Raw genomic sequence first — 23,270 nt, 5'->3', positions numbered from 1 at the left:
CTTAAAGTAAGAGATAGTCTGGTCAAAGAAAACGATAAGATAAGTAACAGTATAGGGGAGAAAAAGTGTGTCTCTTCCCATCTTAGGTTTATGGATGAGGACCCTATAAATAACGAAAGACAGATTAACAACAACAAAAAAAAGCATACAATTTTATTTAATACAAACTTTACATAACATGGAAGCCTTCAGAAATGAAGACCCGCCCCCCCCACCCCCACCCCAAGAAACAGGGAAACCTGTGTATTTTTATGCTTAGGTTTCATTACAAATGAACTGTCATACAAAAGTATGATTGGACAGAGAGGTTATGATCTAATGCTAAAAAACTGGGGGAAATGTAGCAAAGCCTTTCTGTTCAGATTATTCCTCTCTGCATCCCTGTGTCTTTAGAGATAAGGATGTTCCTTTCCTCCCAGTACAGGGAAGGTACCTCTCCCTTGATGAACTGACCTGCCTTGGGAGAGGGGTGAAAGAAGGTTAGAGAATGACGTTCCTGCTTCTACTGTGTTCTCTATGTCAAAAATTTTGGATTTTGGAGTATTTTGGCTTTTGAATTTTTCAGATTAGGAATGCTCAACCTGTATAACAATATCGTGATAGTAAAGTTAAATTAAATTCTTACATTAAAAATTTTTTAATTTACAATTTAAAAATTATTTTAAATGTAAGCATTAAAAATTAAAATTTCATCACCAAGGTATTAAGCCCAGTACCCATTAATGATAACAAACCCCCATGATACAAGGTTACCTATATAACAAACCTGTACATGTACCCCTGAACTCAAAATAAAAGATTAAAAAATAAAATTATTTCTCTCTGTTTTAGATTAGTAATAAAACAATATAATCGAAACCTAATCAGCAGAAAATAAGTCTTTAATAGTTACTAAAATTGGGGAGACATACTGGAACTATTCCAAAAATTAAAAAGGAGACACTCCTCCCCAACTCATTCTATGAGGTCCGCATCATCCTGATACCAAAACCTGGCAGAGATATGACAAAAAAAGAAAACTTCAGACCAATATCTTCGATGAACATCAATGCAATAATCCTCAACAAAATACTGGCAAAGTGAATCCAGTAGCACATCAAAAAGCTTATCCACCATGATCAAGTAGGCTTCATCCCCAGATGCAAGGCTGATTCAACATACACGAATCAATAAATGTGATTCATTACATAAACAGAACTGAAGACAAAAACCACACGATTATCTCAATAGATGCAGAAAAGGCTTCCGATAAAATTCAACATCCGTTCATGTTAAAAACTCTCAATAAACTAGGTGTTGAAAGAATACCTCAAAATAAGAGCCATATATGACAGACTTACAGCCAATATCACACTGAAAGGGCAAAAGCTGGAAGCATTCACCTTGAAAACCGGCACAGAACAAGGATGCCCTCTCTCACCACTCCTATTCAATACAATATTGGAAGTTCTGGCCAGAGCAATCAGGCAAGGAAAAAAAAAATAAGGGTACTCAGATAGGAAGAGAGGAAGTCAAACTATCCCTGTTTGCAGATGATATGATCCCATTATATATCTAGAAAACCCTGTCATCTCAGCCCAAAAGCTTCTTAAGTTGATAATCAACTTCAGCCGAGTCTCAGGATACAAAATCAATGTGCAAAAATCACTAGCATTCCTATACACCAACAACAGACAAGCAGAGAGCCAAATCACAAATGAACTCCCATTCACAACTGTCACAAAAAGAGTAAAGTACCTAGCCAAAATACTCCAAAATCCAAAACTTTTTGAGCACCAACATGATGCCACCAGTAGAAAATTCCAACACTTGACCTCATGTGACAGGCCACAACCAAAACATCTGCAAAACTTTGTTTCATGCACAAAATTATAAGAAATATATGTATAATTGCCTTTATGCTATGTATAAGAAATATATATATAATTACCTTTATGCTATGTGTATAACATATATATGAAACATAAATGAATTTTGTGTTTAGATTTGGGTCTCATTCTCAATATATCTTCTTATGAATATGCAAATATTTCAAAATCTGAAGAAATCCAAAATTTGCTTCTGGCCCCCATGCATTTCAGGTAAAGGATACTCAATCTGTATTCCTTGAGATGTGTTTTCAGGGATAAGTTGCATGTTGCAGATTTTATTTTTGTTGGTTCGTGTGGACTGTAAAGGAAATCAGTTGAATATGGGATGATGATATACTATTATCTAAACATTTCATTTTCTCCTCTTAGGATCATGCATCTGTAAGTTCTTAGATAAATATTTCTGTTTAATTTTAGTAAGACATTTCTTTCTGGCTGATTTGGTTCTTCCAGTGTTTTAAAACTATACTTTAAATTCGGTAGTCCTCCCTTTTTCACAGTTTCTTTTTCTGTGAGTTCAGTTACCCTCTGTCAACTGCAGTCCGAAATGGAATTTCCAGACATAGAGATCACACTCACGTAACTTCTACTATAGTATATTTTTATAATTGTTCTATTGTATTATTAGACATTGTTAATCTCTTACTTTCCCTAATTTATAAATTAAACTTCAACATAGGTGTGTATATATAGACAAAAACATAGGATGCATAGGGTTTAGTACTATCCATAGTGTCAGGCTTCCACTGGGGATCCTGGGACTTATCCCCATGGTTAAGGAAGGAATGTTATATGAATGTATTATTTTAAAATAGAAATTAAACTAAGATCTCTGTTTCTTCTACACCATGAGGATAGACTAGATTTAGAAAGAGAGATATGCCATAAGCCTATATGTTAATAAATCAAGACTCATTTGTCATTACCAACCACTTTTAATCTTTATGTAAAATAGTATTCATGTAGTGTTTCATAATTCTTTTTTGTCAAACACAAATGAATTAATTTCATTTTATCGCCCAAAGCAGGTTATTAGTATCTTTGAAGTTCCCAGTCTTACAGTTATTTTCAAAAGATGACTTCAAATATTATATGTATTCTTTTTTTAATTGATTCTTCTTAATTTTTGAAAAGGAAGTTTCTAGTATTTTCATACTGCTGATGAAGCAAAGGTTATGGTTTGTTCATTATCTTCTCCTTGATAACTTTATTATTAGGCCTTTACTGAAGCCATTAAAGAAACAGTTAGTGGCTCTAAAGCTGGAGGGTGGGGAGAGTTGTAAAAGAGTGTCAGCAAGGGGTCAAAGAGCCTTTCAGTATGTTTTTGTTATGTATGAACTTTTATTAGGAATTTTAAATTCTTGTTTTGTAATAGTATCAATTAGTAAATCTTTATATTTTTCCATTCCCCCAGATTTGTTGTCAAAGTGAGCCTGTAGCTAATAATGAGTATTTCTGGAAAAAAAAAAAAGTAAAACAAACAAACAAATTATATCTATCTATCTATCTATCTATCTATCTATCTATCTATCTATCTATCTATATCCAGCCAAGAGCAACAACAACAACAAAATCAAGACTGTGATTATACGCTGTAAGGCTGGAGAAATGGAAAGAGAATATGTATATAAGTTTAGTCAAATTAATCATCCTAGCAAATAACATATGTTGCATCTGAAAAATGAAACAAGTGCATATAATACCATGTATTAAAAAGTTTGCTTTTTTTCTTATGTCTTACTTATACACACACACACAAGAATCTCTTTTGTCCTATTTAATGCTTATTGATATCTCTAAATAACTTTCTCAAATAGATAGATAGGTTCTAGGAGACGTTATACTTACTGCAGTCCGTTAAAAAAAAAGAAAAGAAAAGAAAGAAATCCAATTTCATGTAATTTCATGATTTAGGATGTGTGTCAGAGCTATTTTAGTTACATTGTGTGTTGAGTTTCAATTTTTTTGTGACATTCTTAAAATATTGTAATGAGATTTTTTTTAGATGTGGAGACTATATATTAAGAATGAATAGTAAGATGTCTTTGTTTTTTCTACAGAATCTTTGTGTTTACCTATTAAGTATTATTACTGAAAAGGAATAGTAAACATTGAAATGATGTGGGTTTTTTATAGTTCTTGAGATATTTCATATGGTGTTTTATCATGATGTTCTACTGTGGACTTTAACAATTACATCTGTGTTTTCCATTCAGTACACTGTAATTTTAGTAAGAAAAATATTTTAATAATTCCAGAACTGACATTCTTTTAAAAATGATCTTAATATGTTGTCATGTGCCTGATTTAAAACTTCCTAAAAATTTTTTTCAGTAAGTCCATTTTTTTCTTGTTTTTTCTCCCCCAGTGGTCATATGCATTAGAAAAACCCAACACTGGCAGCATATTTAATATTGCGTGGTCTATTGATGGCACTCAGATTGCTGGAGCCTGTGGAAATGGACATGTTGTTTTTGCACATGTGGTGGAACAACATTGGGAGTGGAAAAATTTTCAAGTAACATTAACTAAAAGAAGGGCCATGCAGGTATGATTATGTTCCAAGGTTGATTAAACCTGCTTCTTTTCATATTAGTTAACTGTACAGAATATGGAATTATTTTCATTAATTATATTTAGTCAAGCTTATAAAAATTCAGTCACATTAGAAATATTTTAACTATGCCATTAGTCACTTTCTCTGACATAAAAACCTTTCACAGATATAGAACCTGAATGCCAAAGCTACTCGGTTATGCATTTAGTACAAATACGGTGAAATTGGAAACATTGAGGAAATGTTGAGGAAAAAGCTGTAACAAATAGGAGCATGTTGGATTTGACTCCTGGAGCTGAATCCAAGGCAGGCCTAATCTGCTAGTTACTGACAGGGTTAATTGTTTTACTTATTTGTAATTGGATGAACTTATTTAACCTGATTTTTTTTTTTTTTAATTTATTTTAAGAATTACCTAAGGAGAGTCAAAATGGGAAAATGGTATAGGAAGTTCTTATTAGGAATTAAGAAGTATAGGGGAAGAAAAATATCTCTACCCATCCTAGGCTCATGACTGAGGTCCCTGTAACAAAAGGCATATTAACAAGAAAAAAGCATATAAACTGATTTAATGTAAGTTTTACATGACACCAGAGCCTTCCTGAGGAAATGTAGATCTGAAGAAACAGTTAAGCCTGTGTGCTTTTACGCTACGTTTGATGAAGAGTATACAGTTGTGGCGATACGCAGTAGGCCAAAAAAGGTATGATCTAGTGGTAATAAGCTAGGGAAAATTTAGCAAGACCTGCATGTTTAGATTCTTCTCTGTGTCCCTGTGTCTTCAGAAATAAGGAGATAACTTTCCTCTGGGTATAGGGAGGGTACCTCTCACATGAGAGTCTTATGACCTGCTTTAGGAAAAGGTCAGAAAATCCTTTCTAGGTTTTATGACCTGTGTGAGAGAAGAAGAGTTGGGGAAGGTCAGACTGACCTCCTGCTGCTCTTGTTTTATCAAATTCCTTTAGCTTAAAATATTCAGTATGCCATAGTGCCATAATAGTGTATCCTCAATCCCATCAGAAGAAAATTTTGAAGTGAAATATTTTGTAGATAAATACAAGGAGGTTGGAATGTGGCAATGGGAAGTAGAGAGATGTTTTACAGGTCAAAAGCCATCAGTGGGAGGGCACAAGTATCCTCATGGCTCATCTTTGTCTCTCTTTCAGGGCCTCTAGCCCAGTGCCTTGCCCTTAATATATTAATAATTAGTTGAAGAAAGGTACAAGGAGAAGATCAAAGTGCAATGTGTCAATAGAAATCCTCTGAAAAAGAAGGATTCGACCTTTGTCTTCTTCCTTTTGCCTGTATCAATTGCCTCTATCTTCAGTATTCATAAATCATATTATTACTATAAAAATTTAGAAGCATAGGCAGGTCTATTCAAATATTCTGTTAGCCCACATATCCAGATTTTAAAATTTGGATAATATTGTCACTAGATTACTAATAATTAGGTATATTATACTTTTTCTTTATTCTGCTTATTTATTTTAAAATTATAAAACTTTTTATTTAGATAATTTAAAACACACACAGAGTAGTATATTGAATCCCCATGTGCTCATCACCCGGCCCCAGTAATCACCAATTCATGCTTAAGCCTGCCCGGTCCATGTCCTGTCTACTTTCCTTGTTCCCCAAATTCAGACGTTGTATTTCATTTGTAAATATTTTAGTATATATAACTAAAAGATAAGGACTCTGTTTTAACATAACCACACTACCATTATCATATCATATAAAATAACAATTTCTTAACATGATCAAATATCCACAAAGTGTTTAAATGTCCAATTGTTTCCTACATGCCACAAAACTTTGTTTGAATCAGGATCCAATTTTACATATTGCAATTGGCTGATATATTTTTTGAGTCTCTTTTCGTCTGTAGAGTCCCCTTCTATCTCTATTTCCTGCCCTGCAGTTTGTTTGTTGAAGAACCAAGTTATCTGGTAGAGTTTCTCAGTCTGGACTGGGCTGATTCTCTCTCCACAGTGTGATTTGACATGCCCTCCATCTTCTGTGTTTCCTTTAAGAAGGATTTAGGATCCAGATGATGATTTAATATATATTTCTTCTAATTAACCTGAGATCTAAACCATTATAATATTCTGGATATGACATAGAATCCATTGTGAGTTCTAATCAACTAATTGGGGTATAATATTATATTTATAGCTAATATAGTAGTGCTAAAAAGTTCTAGCCTTAATTACAGATATGCCCCAACGTAAGACTATATCTAGAAAGAGGAGTTCTTCTTTCATAATAAAAAGAAATTATCCTAGTGATGAGAGGATTTTTATGTGAAATAAGATGAACCATTGAAATGCTTAAATGGCTTATCTAATCTAAATTATCTTTGTGTTTAAAATAATATTTATAAATACTTTTTTAAAGTTTTAAACTAGAACATTATTTTTATTTTTTAAAGAGGTTTTACTTTCTCCATGTTATAAAACATTTGACTGCATTTTTGCTAAGTTAGGCCTATTCACTGTTTCTTTTTAGAATGATTTTATTCACTCATTCAATGGATATCTATTGAGTGATCCCTACTTGCCAGGCATTGGGCTAACCAATGAGGAATACAGTAGTGAACAAGACAGATTTGGTCCTTGGTTTTATGGACCCCCTAAATTATTACCTTGAAATTTTTTTTTCATCAATTCAGCTGTAATTGATTTAAAGTGAAAAATAAAGGAAAAAAAGGAAATTTATTGATTCATATGAAGTTAAGAGATAGACTGACTTGAGAGGCATTATTGGTTCAGAGGCTTAAATAATGCCAAGAGGACTTCATCTCTTTCTCTTCCTTGACTCTTCTTTTCTCTGCAATTGTCTTAGTTTTCAGAAAGGCTCTATTTTGTGGCCTTGGTAGTTCCAGACTGACATTCTACCAACTTCAAGTTCAGCGGAAAGAGTGCTTTTTTTCCCCTAGTAATTCCAGGAGAAACCTCAGCCTTGGATTTCATATGCTGAGCCTGAGTCAAGTGTATTTACTTAGGGAGAGGCAGGGGAAAATGAGTCAATCCCATCTAGCCAGTCACTGAGAATAGTGGAAGGAATGTTTTCCTAAAGGAAAATCAATGTATATTTATGAGAAAAGATGTCATTTGATTCTGGGCAGACAAAAAATGATAGATAGATATATGCTGTAGTCTATCCTTGAGCGGTTTAGCAGCTTTAGTGTATTAGTTACTTATTGTTGCATAATGAATAACCCTAAACATAGTGGCTTAAACAGCAACAATTATTATCTCTCATTTTCTGTGAGTCAGGAATCCAGGCATAGCTTAGCTGGGTCCCCTGTTTCAGTCTCACAAGGCTGCAAACAAGGCGTTGGCCGGGACTTTAGTCTTATCTGAAGGCTCAACTGGGGAAAGATTTGCTTTCAAGCTCACTGACATGATGGTTGGCAAGATTCCGTTCATCAGTGTCATTTACACCTGCGGGCCTCAGTGTTTTCTTGACTATTGACTGGAGGTCTCCTTCAGTTCTTTGTATGTGGCCTCTTCATAGGGCAGCTCACAACTTGGTGGTTTGCTTCAGCAGAGCAAGCAAGAAGGTCCAGAGAGAGTGCAAGCAAGACATAAGTCACAGTTTTTTATAACCTGAGCTCAGAAGTGACGTCTCATCACTTTTGCCATATTCTATTTACTAGAAGCAAGCTATTAGGTCCAAACTACACTAAATAGAGAGATTTGCTCAAGGGTGTGAATACCAGGAGGCAGGGATCATTGGGAGTCACCTTACAAACTTCCTTTATTCATATATATGGATATATATTCAAGTTACTCATATATATGACTCAGAAATATACTAATTTATCATGCAGCTATTTCATATGTGATTGAAAACAAACCCATCCCCTTTCTAAAAAAAGATAACCTAGACTCTACGGTTATTGCATCCAGCTCCAACTCTCTGGTTTGGAAAACTATACATAAATATGTATTTTAATTCTTCTCCCCTCCCCTCCCCTCCCACTCTCCATATTCCCAGTTTACAATGGCTAAAGGAAAAGAGGGTGGCTGCAATGAAAACAATTTGGAAAAGGGGAGAAAGGAAAACAACACACAGTGATTACCCATTTATAGCTAAAATCCAGCTGGTGAGTGTGAAAGGAAAATAAAAATCTTGAGACCCCAAACTCATTATGTCAAAGGGAAAGGGTAAGCTTGAGAACTGAGTCATGCAAAACTGCCTCTCATTTTGTTCCTAAGTAGATAGCTACAAAGATAGAACACATACCTCCCCAGAGGACTTCCCTTGCAATATGCTCACAAGTAAATTCCCTGTAGGCCCCAAGATCTTTACCCTACAACAGAGTTCTGTTGAGTTTCACCCTAACAATGTAAATTAACAGCTTATCTTCACAGGTATGGGAGAAAGACAAGACTAGAAGTCATCCCTCTGCTCACCGGAGACAATGCATATTTCACTGCTTCTTCTACTCTGTGTTTATCTTTTGTAAAAATTCAGATTCACTGCAAGGGGAATACGTAGTTGACTATCCCTGTACCTCTTTTCATTTGCAACATGTGGATTCAGTGAGCTCTAATCAAAGCCTCACAAGAATGTGACCATACCCTCCCTCTTCTCTTCTCTTCTCTTCTCTTCTCTTCTCTTCTCTTCTCTTCTCTTCCCTCTTTCCCTTTTCCCCTCCTGCCCACTTTTTTTTCTCTTTAAATATTGAAGCTCTCCAAACCCTTTTTTGGAAAAAGTATGGATCACAGATGTTCCTGTGATTTTGTGTTCCTTTTTCCTGGGCACATCCCCAACCTTGGCAAAATAAACCTATAAATTGATTGAGGCTCGCCTCCAGTCATTTTCTTTGGTTTTACCCCAAGAATATCCTGAGAACTTTTTTAGCAACAAAGTAGTTGCTTGGTCAGTTTGTTAACTCCAGTTTGCCTTTCTGGGAAGATCTCCCCGGACATTTGGGAGGATTCCCTTTCTGAGGGCTGTACTTTGTAACAGCCCACTTTTGTTGCAAGGTGGAGTCACAGGATTTCAGTGAGACTAAACAATCACAATTGTTTTTGTTTGCCCAATTTAGAATTTTACAGTTTCCTTAGAGGCTTTGTTGGCTTTTGGTTTATCCGTGTTTCATTAACTCAGAAACCAGAGATCATGTTGAGTCATGATTGTTAAATCTACACCTTGACCTGCTGGTGCAGTTTTCCTACAGTAGACCTACTTGCCCTACGGTCTCCCTGGACCTCAGCTTTTGTGGGACACAATAGCCTGTAGTGAAAAAGTTTCTTAATCTGCCTCTTGCCTCCAGGAAGCAGCCCAGTGGATAATTCTTTCCAAAAGAGATCTGTTGATGTCTTTGTTAGAAGGAAGTGCCTAGGAGGGAAAGCCTGCGGGTGCAAAGGAGGAGGCATTTCTAGTGTCCCAATTTCTTTCCTGCCACTCTAACTTTAGGATGGGATACAAATTTGGCTTTTAATAGTCATCAAAGTTCAAAGGTGTGTAATTCTTACAGGACACTTTATGTCTTGTAAAAATAAGAGCTAATAATAGAGTAATTTTGAAGATGAAATGAGATAATATATGTAAAACAAAAATAAATGATAGCTATTGCTATGATTATGATTATAGCTATGTATAGGATTAAATGAGTGTTTTGCAAATGTGCAAACAGAATGTTTAGACTTATGTCAATCTGAGGAGTCTAAATATTGTGATCACATAGAAGAATTAGGTGATGCGAATATCAGGAGAGATTAATCCTGGAGCTGCGCTGAATTGAACAGAGTAATTGGTGTATTTTAAAATTCAGCAGAGGCCGGGCGTGATGGCTCATGCCTGTAATCCCAGCACTTTGGGGGGCCGAGGCAGGTGGATCACAAGGTCAGGAGTTAAGACCAGCCTGGCCAACATAGTGAAACCTCGTCTCTACTAAAAATACAAAAAATTAGCTGGGTGTGGTGGCTCGCGCCTGTAGTCCCAGCTACTCAGAAGGCTGAGGCAGGAGAATCTCTTGAACCCTGGAGGCGGAGGTTGCAGTGGGCCGAGATCAAAGCCATTGCACTCCAACCTGGGCGACAGAGTGAGACTCTGTCTCAAAAAATAAAAAATAAAATAAAGTAAAATAAAATTCAACACATAACATTTCTGATGTGGAATTTGCCATAGTTTTGAAACTATAACAGCAATTACTAGAGTGTCTTTAGTTTTGTTATTGTGGCTAGGATGCTTTATTCTGGTTTGGTTCAGGTGTACCAGATTCACAGAAAGGGACACTGCACCATGTGAGCCTTTAGGCAAATATGGATCTTAAGAAATCTATCTATAATTTTAATAATGTTAGAGGCCTATACAATTGGATTTTTAAATGTTGAATTTTCTTAAACCTGTTTGTTTAGGAAAGTTTGCAAGCAGTTTGACTAGATAGCATGTTGCTATAAAGAAACTAACATATAACTTCCCTTTAACATTTTTATATCATTCTATTAGCTTTAAACTGTTTCTAGAAGATGGCATTTTGGATCTTTAAAAAACAAAATCTCTGGGAGCTCAGACTTCTCACAAAAATGGTGTTAATTCATACATGGAAGAAAGAGACATACTTTTGGCACCAAAAGATTTAAATATGTAGATATATAAAAGACTCATCTGGCCTCAAAAACAAGATAAAGATCTCTGTGGACCAGAAACAGAACAAAAATGCAGTGTGGAGTCTCAGACCTACTCCAGGTCCAGAAGCAGGCAGGGAAAGGCAGTGAGGAAAGTTGCTCCTGCTGGCTAAGGAAACTGAAAGTATTAATACTTGAAGTGAGACAAGGGACTAGATTCAAGTTTCTGTTTGAAATCAGAGCCTGCGGGTCTATGAGGTAGCTCCTTTCTCTCCATCCTGAAAGGAGACCTAAAAATTCTACAGCCGCCTGCTACATGGGGCTTCATATGTGTAGTTGTAGGCCTAGGAAATTTGAAGACACCACCTGCAGTCAGCGGCCTGTTCAATTCCAGAGGGCACCATTCACATAGACCCAGAGTTGTGCAGTACACAACCTGCAGTCATATAGCTGTGGCCTTGCAGACAAAGCTCAGCCCTTTCACTAAAAGCATTCTTGTGCTAATTAACAACAGCTGACTACTGGCCTGGCACGGTAGCTCACGCCTGTAATCCCAGCACTTTGGGAGGCCAAGGCAGGCGGATCATGAGGTCAGGAGATTGAGGCCATCCTGGCTTACACGGTGAAACGCCGTCTGTACTAAAAATACAAAAAAATTAGCCGGGTGTGGTGGCACACGCCTGTAATCCCAGCTACTCAGGAGGCTGAGGCGGAAGAGTCCCAGCTTGAACCTGGGACGCGGAGGTTGCAGTGAGCCGGAGATCACGCTATAGCACTCCAGCCCAGGAGACAGTGTGAGACTCCGTCTCAAAACAAACAAACAAAAAGCAGCCGACTACTGAGAGCAGTGTTTTTCCTCCAGCCTTCTCAAGTAGAGGTGTTTTTCTTTGATGCGCTGCATATCACCGGATCTGGTTAGATGTCTTCCTTACTCCTCCTTGCTGATTCTAGACCATTATAACCTCCTCTTCCCTAAAAAACTCTAGCTCCTTTGAAACACTTGATATCAGACTACTCCCCTCTTTACAGTCATTCCTCCTACGCCTTGAAGAGGTGAGCAAAAATATTCATGTCTTTTTCTTCACCACTAGTTCTGGAATTGTTTTTTAAGTTCTTTTTAAACAGTCTGAAAGATAAGAACTATTTTCATTTTAACATTACCATAGTAACATTCACATTTCCCCAGTCTTTTCCTAACGTCTTTCTACAGTAACAAATCACATTTCTCCAATTATTTTCTAAATATATTTTTCTAGTTGGTTTGTTTTTATCAGGAAATAAAGCCCCACATTGCATTTAATTAATTTGTCTCTTAAGTCTTTTAAAATCTGAAACAACTTCTTCTTATTTATTTACTTACAATTTATTTGTTAAAGGAACCAGGTTATTCTGTTGAATTTCCCACATTCTGTATTTGACTGATTACATCTTTGTGGTATGATTGCATTTATTTATTTATTTTTATTTACTTATTTATGTATTTATTTTTTCAAGACATGTTCTCACTTTATCACCCAGGCTAGAGTGCAGTGGCACAGTCACGGCTCACGGTAGTCTTGCCCTCCCAAGCTCAAACGATCCTCCCACTTCAGCCTCCCGAGTAGCTGGGACCACAGGCGTCTGCTACCACGCCTAGCTAATTTTTTTTGTTTGTTTTTTGTAGAGACAGGGTCTCACTTTGTTGCCTGGGCTGGTTTTGAACTCTGCCCACCTCAGCCACCCAAAGTGCTGGGAATAAAGGCACAAGCCACCATGCCCAGCCTTGATTACAATTAATATGTTCATTTATCCTGTGTTTCCTCTAGACTGGTTATTGGATTAGAGCCTTAGGCGATGCTGTGCACTTCCTGTTGCATTAAATCAGGAGGCACATATGTCTGCTTGTCTCTCTTTTAGTGATGTTAAGATTTGATCAGTGTGTTCAGGTATTAGAAACCTGATTCATCTATCATATAGTTTCCCACTGGGTTTTTTACCTTAATGCCTTTAGCTGCCATTAATGATAGTTGTTTAGACCTTTTTTTTCATTGGGGGTTGTGAAATAGTAACATTGTAATTCTATCATTCCTTCCACATTTATTAGCTAGAATTCTCGTATGAAAGACTTTGTTTGCCTCCTCAACCATTAGGTTACCCTATGGGGAATGGTAACAAATGCGGATTTTCCTATTTGCCAATTTTCAAATAAGTTGGTTTCCTAGCATGCCCAGTAAATTTCTTTTTTGTTGTCATTGATGTTATCATTATAAACTTGTAGATTTTAACATTTTCTGTGTGTTTCAACCCATCGTGGTTATTCTCTATAATGCTCAAATTGTCTCATCTTTGGCCAGTTGGCTCCTATGTTCTTTTGACTGATTTCAATAGCTTCCTTGCTTTCTGGTATGACAAGATGTTTCAGGCTTCTTTTGTACAGACCACAGTCAGATCTGTAAATAACGTGTGTTCATTGCTACTGATTTAATCATTACTTCTAGACAAATTTTTTTTTCTTTTTTCTTTGTACTTGAGCCTACACTGGGAAGAAATGTTTTTGTTTTTGACAGATAAAAATACATCACAAGTTTATGCTGAGGTTTCTAATTTAAATTTAAGATTATAGGGTTTTACTCTTGATTTTTTTAAGAGCAACACTTCTCTGACCAGAAAATTTTGGTTCCTAAAAACATTATATCCCCAAATATAGTTTGAAAATAACAATATTAATATTATTCTAATAATATATTACTGAATACTGTTTAAGATTTCTCATTTTTTTTAAATGTGAGCAAGTCCATATCTTCATATTCTTCCGTTTCTTAGATAAAAGGTATCATACTATACACGCTGTTCTGCATCTTGCCTTTTTTTTTTTTTTTTTTTTTTTTTGAGACGGAGTCTTACTCTGTCACCCAGGCTGGAGTGCAATAGCACGATCTTGGCTCACTGCAAGCTCCGCCTCCTGGGTTCACGCCATTCTCCTGCCTCAGCCTCCCGAGTAGCTGGGACTACAGGCACCCACCACCACGCCCGGCTAATTTTGTGTATTTTTAGTAGAGACGGAGTTTCACCGTGTTAACCAGGATGGTCTTAATCTCCTGACCTCGTGATCTGCCCGTCTTGGCCTCCCAAAGTGCTGGGATTACAGGTGTGAGCCACCGCGCCCGGCCACATTTTTTTACTTTACTACATCTCATGGACATCTATAGATCTTCCTCATTCCTTTTTATAGCTGTATGTATAGACACTTTATGTCTCTATATGTGTGACTATATCAGTTTATACAACCTGTCCCTTATCAATAGACATTTGGGCTATTTCCGGTCTTTTGTTATTACTAATAGTGCTGCAGTGATAGTCTGTGCATACGGTATTTTATAGTTTTGCTTGTTTATCTTTGGGATGGAACTCTAGAAATGAGATTGCTGGGTCAATATTTTGGTGGAGATGGGAGTTAGACAGCAGATAGTAAAAAAAAAAAAAATAACATACCTGTTTATTCTGTTTGGTCTGCTGTAACAAAATACCATAATCTGGGTAGCTTATAAACAACAGAAGTTTATTTCTCACAGTTTTGGAAGCTGGGAGTCCAAGATCAAGGTGCCAGCAGATTTAGGGTCTGGCAAGGGCCCACTTTCTAATTCATATATGGTGCCTTCTTGCTGTGTCCTTGCTTGGTGCAATGCGCAAGGCAGCTCTCTGGGGCCTCTTTTATAAGAGCACTAATCCCATTCATAAGGGCTCATAACCTTCCAAAGGCTCCACCTGCTGATACTGTCATACTGGTGATTAGGTTTCAAAATATGAATTTTGAAGACACAAACATTTAGATCATGGCAGTGCCTGGTAGGCATAAGTACTTCTTTGAAGTACTTATAAGAAGTTAGATTTACCTTCCTGTTTTTCTTTCCATACCCTTTCATTGTTCATTAATATTATAATTGTCACATTATATTTAGAAAAATGGTAACATTTTGAGGAGAACTTAAAGCAGTATTAATTTGTAGGTATAATTACGTTTTTTTCCTCTATTTTTCACCTCTTACTGTGCTGCCATACCCATTCTGGTATTGGGCAGAGATTAGGTAAATTTAATTTGCTTAACGTTTTTTTTAATTTCTTGCACTTTGTTCGTCAACTTCAAGATTTTTGTCCAATACTGCCAAATATTAAAATCCTTGCAAAATAGTCTGTTACAAACTTTTATGATAAATCTGACTGTCATAAGCAAATCTCTCTCTGTTAGTTGCTGCTTGGCTTTTTTACACACTGTCTCTGTGTTTTTGCATATGAAAATACCTTTCCCCATTCCTTGCAGCTTGGCTTCTTCACCATGCAATTGGTTTGTTTACCAGTACCTCCTACCCCACTTTTGATTTTTAAAGCAATTATGTCTCTTCTTTTAGAATGTATATTTTTAAGTAAAATCTAACCCCAAAAAGAGATATTCTTACCATTTTGGGCAGAAATCACATAGAATCTTTCCAACTTCAATATGCCACCCTCCTTTGACTATATCTCAGTGTTGGAATATTTTTTATATCACTCCATTGCTACATCATTAAGTTTGGCTTGCAAGTTAGAAATCTCTGTGGTCTTTTTCTACTTATTTCTAAGAGATTTTCTGTATCTCTACTTTGTTGGTTGGTTTTTTTAATATTAGGTATACTACCTTATGCCTAGTTTCTATTAAATTCTTTTTTATATGATTAGATAATCAGTAGTGCATTGAATTTTTTTGTGTTTCAAAATTTTGCTAACTTAGGTAAATAAAATTTGAATATGTTTTAATGATGTTTGTTGGCATTTTTTTTTCCTTGTTTAGGTTCGTAATGTTCTTAATGATGCAGTGGATTTACTGGAATTCCGTGATAGAGTCATTAAAGCATCTTTGAACTACGCACACTTAGTTGTTTCAACGTCTCTTCAATGTTACGTGTTCTCGTAAGCATCTTGCATTTCTTAAAAATTCAGAGTTTTGTCTATGCTGAGGAGTTTATTTTCAGGATTTCACATCAGCGTGGTTTGGTTTAAGCTTAACTTTCTCGAAACCTCAGCTATCCTGAACTACCTCAAACCAGGAAGTGAGAGAAAGTGAACATAGAGCAGTGAAAATAGATCTAATAAGGTTTGTACATCAACAGTTAATAGTCAGGCGAGGTGCAATGGCTCATGCTTGTAACCCCAGTACTTTTGGAGACCAAAGCAGGAGGATTGCTTGAGTCCAGGAGCTTGAGACTAGCATAAACAGCACAGTGAGACCCCATCTCTACAAAAATTTTTTGAATTAGCTGGGCATGGTGGTGCGCACTGTGGTCCTAGCTTCTCAGGAGGCTGGGACTGGAGGATTGCTTGAGCCAAGGAGGTCTAGGGTGCAGTGAGCTGTGACCCTACCACTGCACTCCAGCCTGGACAACAGAGTGAGACCCTGTGTCAAATAATAAATAATGGCTTTATTTAACAGTTGGCTTACAAAATTCTTGAAAACTTAGTAACTAGTACAAGCTGGCTCTAGCATGCTACCAGTTGATTCCTCAACTATCCAAAAAACTCATGTAACCACTATGATGCTTTCAAGAGTTAGAAATAGTTAAGGATTTTTTTAAAATTTTGTCCTTATTATTTGTAACATTACGTAGTTATAGTTTAGTCACTGAATATACAATTGAGATGGAGACTATATGTGTCTCATTCACCACTATATGTCTAGCACCTAGCACAGTGCCCAATGTGTTGTGAGTACTTAATAAATACTTTTGAATTAATAAATGAATTAAAATATGTAAAGTATAGCATCATCTTGGTATCCTAAAGTCTAATAGTACACAACACAAAGGTATTTAATTAACAACTGCTACAACTATATATTTTAAAATTCCCACTCACTATATATAAACCTGCTACTAATCAGAATCTGCAATTTGGGACAAATAGCCAAATCTGAAGTAATGAAATAGAAGAAACAGAGGTGAGTGGATAAAGAAATAAGCAATTTAATTTTATGTGAGTTTTTTTTTTTTTTTTTTTTTCTTACATGAGAGCAAAAGAGGAACAGTAAGAATTTGGGAAAATTCAAAAAAGATACCAAGTTAAGCAGCTGAGATGTGGGGAAGGGATTATAGAATGTGAGAAAACCATACAATCACTTTAATGCAGATAGGTGTTTGAATAATTAATTTTCATGGGGCAGGGGAGAACAGAGATCTCTTCAGTTTAGTGTTTATTTGTTTGTTTGAGGGAAGATAAGGCTCTTAATTTCCCCATAATAACTTCCCCATTATTCTACTAGTTATAGTGGCAAGGACATAATGTTTGAATCTGTAGGATTAGTATCATTAGGTGTTACATGTATTAGAGAAGTTGCCTTTAAAAATACCCAAAGTTTAGCAGCTATTAATTTTTTTTTGGTCATTCTACTTTTCCCTTACAAGTTTTTTGTTTTTTGTTTTTTTTTCTGAGAGGGGTCTCTCTCTGTCGCCCAGGCTGGAGTGCAGTGGCACGATCTCGGCTCACCGCAAGCTCCGCCTCCCGGGTTCACGCCATTCTCCTGCCTCAGCCTCCCGAGTAGCTGGGACTACAGGCGCCAGCCACCACGCCCGGCTAATTTTTTTTGTATTTTTAGTAGAGACGGGGTTTCACCGTGTTAGCTAGGATGGTCTCGATCTCCTGACCTCGTGATCCGCCCACCTCGGCCTCCCAAAGTGCTGGGATTACAGGCGTGAGCCACCGCGCCCGGCCTCCCTTACAAGTTAATGTGCGGCAAATTTAAGATTGCTTTTCTTCTTTTCTGTTTGAACCTTGCCTCCCCTCTTTGATTGTCAAGACATTTATTAAGGTACAAAATATTAATACCAGGATGCAGCAGTGGTTATGAAATGCCAGGATGCAGTAGTGGGAATGAATCACCACGAAAACATATTTCATAAAGTTTTAAAAGCCTACTAGCATTTTAGATAATAATGACTGTCATTTATTGAGCAACTGTTATACTGTCTTTCATGTTTATTATTATTCTGATTTGAAAGCTGAAGCTAAAGGACATAGAGAATGATTAGATAACTTGCCTTACATCAGATTATTGACTTTGTTACTAAAGGAAAGTGGGGATTTGAATCCAAGTTCTTAATAACTGTTGGCTCTTTTTTAGTAATAAAAATATAATTATAAAAACAGACATGCAAGTAGTTTACTAGTTTATATGAAAAGAAGTTCCAGAAAAAGAAAACAATATATAAGCATTCTATATTAAATTTTCATTTGATTTTTCAGATAATTATATTAATATTCTTGTTCTATTCAGCATTTATAGCTTAGGGAGTCTATATTTCCATGGCATTTATGTATCTCTCAGTTGTCAGGAATCTCAGATATTTTCTTAGGGGGCATTAAAAAAACCCTCACATAATCACTATTTTTCTTATCAACTTTCTTGACAAAGAATGAAGGTTAATTAATAAAGTATTTTGTGATTTTTTTCTAAAGTGCAAAAGCATATATCTTTATCATATCTATGAACCCCAGACTAATTAATAATCAGTAATTAATAATCACTAATTATTAGCAGTTCTTTATTTGTTATTTTGCCTTGTCCATGTATTTACTTACTGAAATTATTATCAGAATCTTTACATTAGTCAAGATTAGTTGCCTACCTGTTTGCTTACTCACTGCTTCCTTCCCCTTCCCTCCTCCATCTTCTGGATTTGCACATGAGATTTAATCTGATTTAGAGAATCGGCTTTATGAAAGTTACTGAAATTCAGAATATATAGAAATAATAAAACTTATTTTAAACTGTGGAACAACTTTTATTATTTAAGGATGAGTTTTTCTGTTTGTAAATGTTCTCTTTACCCACCCAAATCTTTGATTGATGTTACCCTATAAAAACAAAATGATTTGCTTGTTCATTTATTAATCAATTTATTCAATAAGCATGTTCATGGCTTACATTTATATAGTATTTTAGAGTTTACAGAATGCTTCACAGAAATATTTTCATTTCAACCCAACAATAACATTGGGAGGTCTGCAGGAAAAATAATCATGTTCATCATATTACTGTTATTAGTTTCTGTTTGCCTGGTACCTGCTTTATAACAGGTAGTTTGCCAGACACTATGTAAGTCATCATTATCCCCATTTTACAAATAAGGAAACTAATGCTTAGCAGGTTAAGCTTAAGATCAAGTGGCTGACAGGTGGTGAAGCCATATTTCTAATCCAGATATGTCTAACAAAAAGCTATCATCTCTTCATTATGCCATGCTGCTGCTGTTTTTTTTAATGAGAATCATTAGATGACTTGCCCAAACTCACAGAGCCGATAAATGGCAGAACTCAAACTTAGAATTCCCCAATTCACATGTTGTAATACCTCCAGTAAACATTTATTGGATTCCCATTATGTGCTAATTGCTGGAGATACAGAGTCTCTGCTTTTTAGTTGGGGACACAGACACATCAAGGAATAATTTCAGAACAATGCACCAAATGCTGTAATAGAAGTATGTATATAATTACTATGAAACTAAAGTCACTTTATTTAAAATGAATACCTATCTACTTATTTAAAAGTATTTGCTATTTTAAATGTTAATACATATCCATTTTACTTGTCTTTTAGCACGAAGAACTGGAACACACCAATTATATTTGATCTCAAAGAAGGAACTGTTAGTTTAATTCTGCAGGCAGAAAGGTAATTTATTATGTTTAACTGTTGGATCTGGGGTTAAAATAAATAGCATTAAAGCACTCTTTAATAAAAACATCCAATTAAAAGAATGATATACTAATCATTTAGAACAAATCTGTTTCTATTATACATTTTAGAATAAAAAGAAAAGAATAAAGTTTTTTAAATCAGTGATTCTGAAACATTTTAGTCTCTGAATTTCTTAACATTCTTAGAAAATTACTGAGGGTTATATGTGGGTTAAATATATCAGTATTTACAGTATTAGAAATTGAAACAAATTTTAAAGCTATTTATTTTAAATGATGAGAATAAACTCATTACAAGTAAATATCCGAGTGATGACATGAGAGAATGGGAGCAACCTAGGTAGATAACTAGTAAAGAATTTTTACCTCATGGCCCCCCTATTTTCTGTTCTGCTTTGTTTTAAATATTGGTTGAAACTCTTTGGTTTCATGGGCCTACTGGGCTGTGACCTGAAGTTTGAAAACTAGTTTTCTCTACTAAGACATTCAGTGTATACAGGACTAAGAAATGCCAGGCAATTAACTGGAGTAAATTAGGAATAGCTATTAGTCAAGAACCTACGCTTTTCCATGAAAACTGTCAATTAGTCTCTTGCGTACAGCAATAGCCTACTGCATCAGAGGAGGACTTAGCTACAACCCAATAAAGCTTGTTAAAAATTGTGAAAATATAATCGACAGTTACCTAAAATATCTACCCATAAAACATTTGCCCCAAAACCATGCGCTTTATTCCTCATCCCTTTACTCATCATGTAGGCAGCTCTTAATAGTGTTTATTATCAGCTTTTCTAGCCCACAGCTTTTTATAAATAGAAAACCAGAAGAAGAATGGTACTGGTGGACTGCTAGAGGCTGGCACAATGACAGGAAGAAAAGTGGTTGCCTGGCAAGGGAACATGGAGAAAACTAAAAGCACAGAACTGTGTAGCTGAGTAGTATAAGGATTCTGCACACCAACAGATTCTTATGAGTATCAAAGTTATCAGTTAAATAGTGAAAAATGTGATCACCGTATTGATGACCTTGAGTGACCAATGAAGTGTCATATCAAATTTTATGTTATCTATTTAATGAAATTGAAATATATGAATTGTTTAGTTATACCATAAATTTTTTAAGTCATTTTTGTCATTTAAAAGGTAAAATGTCAGCTATCTAAAAAACATATATCTGAAATGCTTTTTACTCTAACAGTTCCAAATAAATTCATTTATACATTATTTATAAATGTATTTATTGAGTATACTCTTAATAAAGACATATATTAATGGCATAAATAGCCAAAAAATTTAGTCACTGCCTATCATTGGTCTTATTTATGCAATTAGAGATGTTTGCCCCTTGAAACAGGGTGTTTACTCACAAGTAGGTTAAAAGCTATAGTGTCTTATTTGGAAACAAAAATACTTTTAGTACGGAGACAAAGGAATATATACTAATATATGTCACTTTGTCAAGTTTAGCAAGTATTGTTTTCATAAACCAATATGTATGACCATACACCAGTGTGTAAGGGCCCAACCCTTCAATTAAATAAACTACCTACCAATCCTCAAGTATTAATTAAAGTGTATATAGTTGGTGTTCATTAGATACTAATTTTTCATTGGTTTTGGTGTTTATTTCCTTTTTGTTTCCATAGCAAAAAAAGAACAATTAGCAATTCCTAAATCAAGAACCAATTCTGAATCAAGGATATTTAAAACATTAAACATAAGATTTTGAAAAGTAATAATGTCTTCAGCATTAAGGAAACAGGCACACCCATATAGCCATAGTATGTGTGTAAATCAATACAACTTTTCAAAGGGCAGTATAACAATATATATTTAAACATTTTAAATGTATGCTCTTTAATCCAGTAATTGCATTTCTAGAAGCTGAACTAAGGAAATAAGTAGGGCAGACATATGGAGGTGTATATACACTGTAGACATTCTTTAAAACAGTGAATAATTTGAAACAAATGTGTATCGGGGAATGAGTGAGTTAGTAAAGCAATATACTATTGCCATAGTTATCTCTATGGAGGTAGGATCTCAAGAGGTCTTTTGTTTTCTCTGTATTGCTTGAATTATTTTGTACAATATTCATAAATTTTCAAAGGAAAAATATAACAGCCATAAAATATTTATGTTTCGAGTTAATAAAAAAGTAACAACAGAGAGCCCTATGCCTTAAATATGGTTGTCAATATAGCAGATGAATCTGACCCTGTGGCAAAAAAATATGAGTTTTTAGATATGAATACATACTGATAGTCACCATATGATTTTAAAGTCACAACTACCTTATTTTAATAAATGCTTGCCCTAATGTTAATTTTTTTAGTCATTTTCACTACTTTAGACTTTAACCACTATTTAATCTTTAATTATTTTTAGCATAATCTTTAGTTATAAAATATGTATTAAGACTGTTTCATGAAACAAATAGCACCTGGCATTAACATGACTATATTGTAAACTCTAAGATTTTTTGATTGTCTTTGTATAGAATCTTCTTTAGGAAAGGAAATGAATTGTGGGTATAATGTAAAAGAAGTCAAAATTTTAGTGTATAGGGTGATGATTATGGACCTTTTTCTTCTTCTACTTCATAATAAAACAAAAACCGAGAAAACAAACCAAAACAACCAATGCTGGTTTTCAGTGTTTGAAATGTTTTATTCCTTATATATCTACACATTGATATTAATTGTAAGATTTAGATTTTTTTCCCAAGGATAAACTATTCTGTAATATAAAAACGAAAATATAATATATTCCTATTTGAGAATCTATTTCTATTCTTTATTTTTTAGACATTTTCTTCTTGTAGATGGTAGTAGTATCTATTTATATTCATATGAAGGGCGCTTTATTTCATCTCCAAAATTTCCTGGAATGAGAACAGATATTCTGAATGCACAGACTGTATCTTTGAGTAATGATACCATAGCAATAAGAGACAAAGCTGATGAAAAAAGTAAGTACATTTTTATAATTTTTCCTGTCAAATATGAAAATTTGTTAAAACTATAAAATTTGTTAACACTATAAAATTTTCATAAATTAACTTACATTTTCTACCAATACATCAACTTTATAGAAAAAGAATTATGAGCTTTCTAATTTGTTTTCAAAACATGAGTTAATTAAACAGCTAAAGTTGTCATACTATATCCAGTTAATGGGACAAATAGATATTGTCACAACATCAAAGATCAGTAATAAGGAAAAAATCTTTATCGTAGCTGCGTAGCTGTTGGTAGAGAGTTTGAATTTAATGTTGTGGTCCTAAAAACATATATTAATGTTTAAGTTTTTGATCTTTTTAAATATTCCCTTTTTCTTCATTTGGTAACATAGTAAATATTGCACTTCATTGAACTATTTAATTTGTTTATATTTTTAAATTCATATTTTAAGTTAATTGAAAGAAAGGTATGAATAAGTTAAATTTTCTGTTTAAAAATCTAGGCCACATTAGTATTCATAAATAAATATAAGTATGTGATTGCACTCAGTTTCCAGGTCCCTTCTCAAGAGGTTGCTGGTGGGGTGG

General features: G+C 34.9%; 1 protein-coding gene across 12 annotated transcripts in view; it reads left to right on the top strand.

Moving 5' to 3' along the window:
* Positions 1-23,270, top strand: part of IFT80 (intraflagellar transport 80) — a 185,640-nt gene that overhangs the window by 119,540 nt on the left and 42,830 nt on the right. For 11 of the 12 annotated variants that reach the window (XR_012430824.1, XM_074031329.1, XM_065540123.2 and 8 more), the window contains 4 exons: positions 4,240-4,419; positions 15,820-15,938; positions 19,621-19,695; positions 22,528-22,691. Coding sequence is in view for 11 of the 12 variants with exons in the window: in XM_074031329.1 (XP_073887430.1) it covers positions 4,240-4,419; positions 15,820-15,938; positions 19,621-19,695; positions 22,528-22,691 (538 nt within the window). In the remaining variant the exon portion in view is untranslated. The remainder of the gene's footprint in view (positions 1-4,239; positions 4,420-15,819; positions 15,939-19,620; positions 19,696-22,527; positions 22,692-23,270) is intronic. The other variant, XM_074031331.1, reaches the window with a different exon arrangement.

Source organism: Macaca fascicularis, chromosome 2 (genome assembly GCF_037993035.2).
Source record: "Macaca fascicularis isolate 582-1 chromosome 2, T2T-MFA8v1.1".
Lineage (NCBI taxonomy): Eukaryota > Metazoa > Chordata > Mammalia > Primates > Cercopithecidae > Macaca > Macaca fascicularis.
The sequence above is the reverse complement of the archived record's forward strand: the minus strand, read 5'-3'. Positions and strand labels throughout refer to the sequence as shown.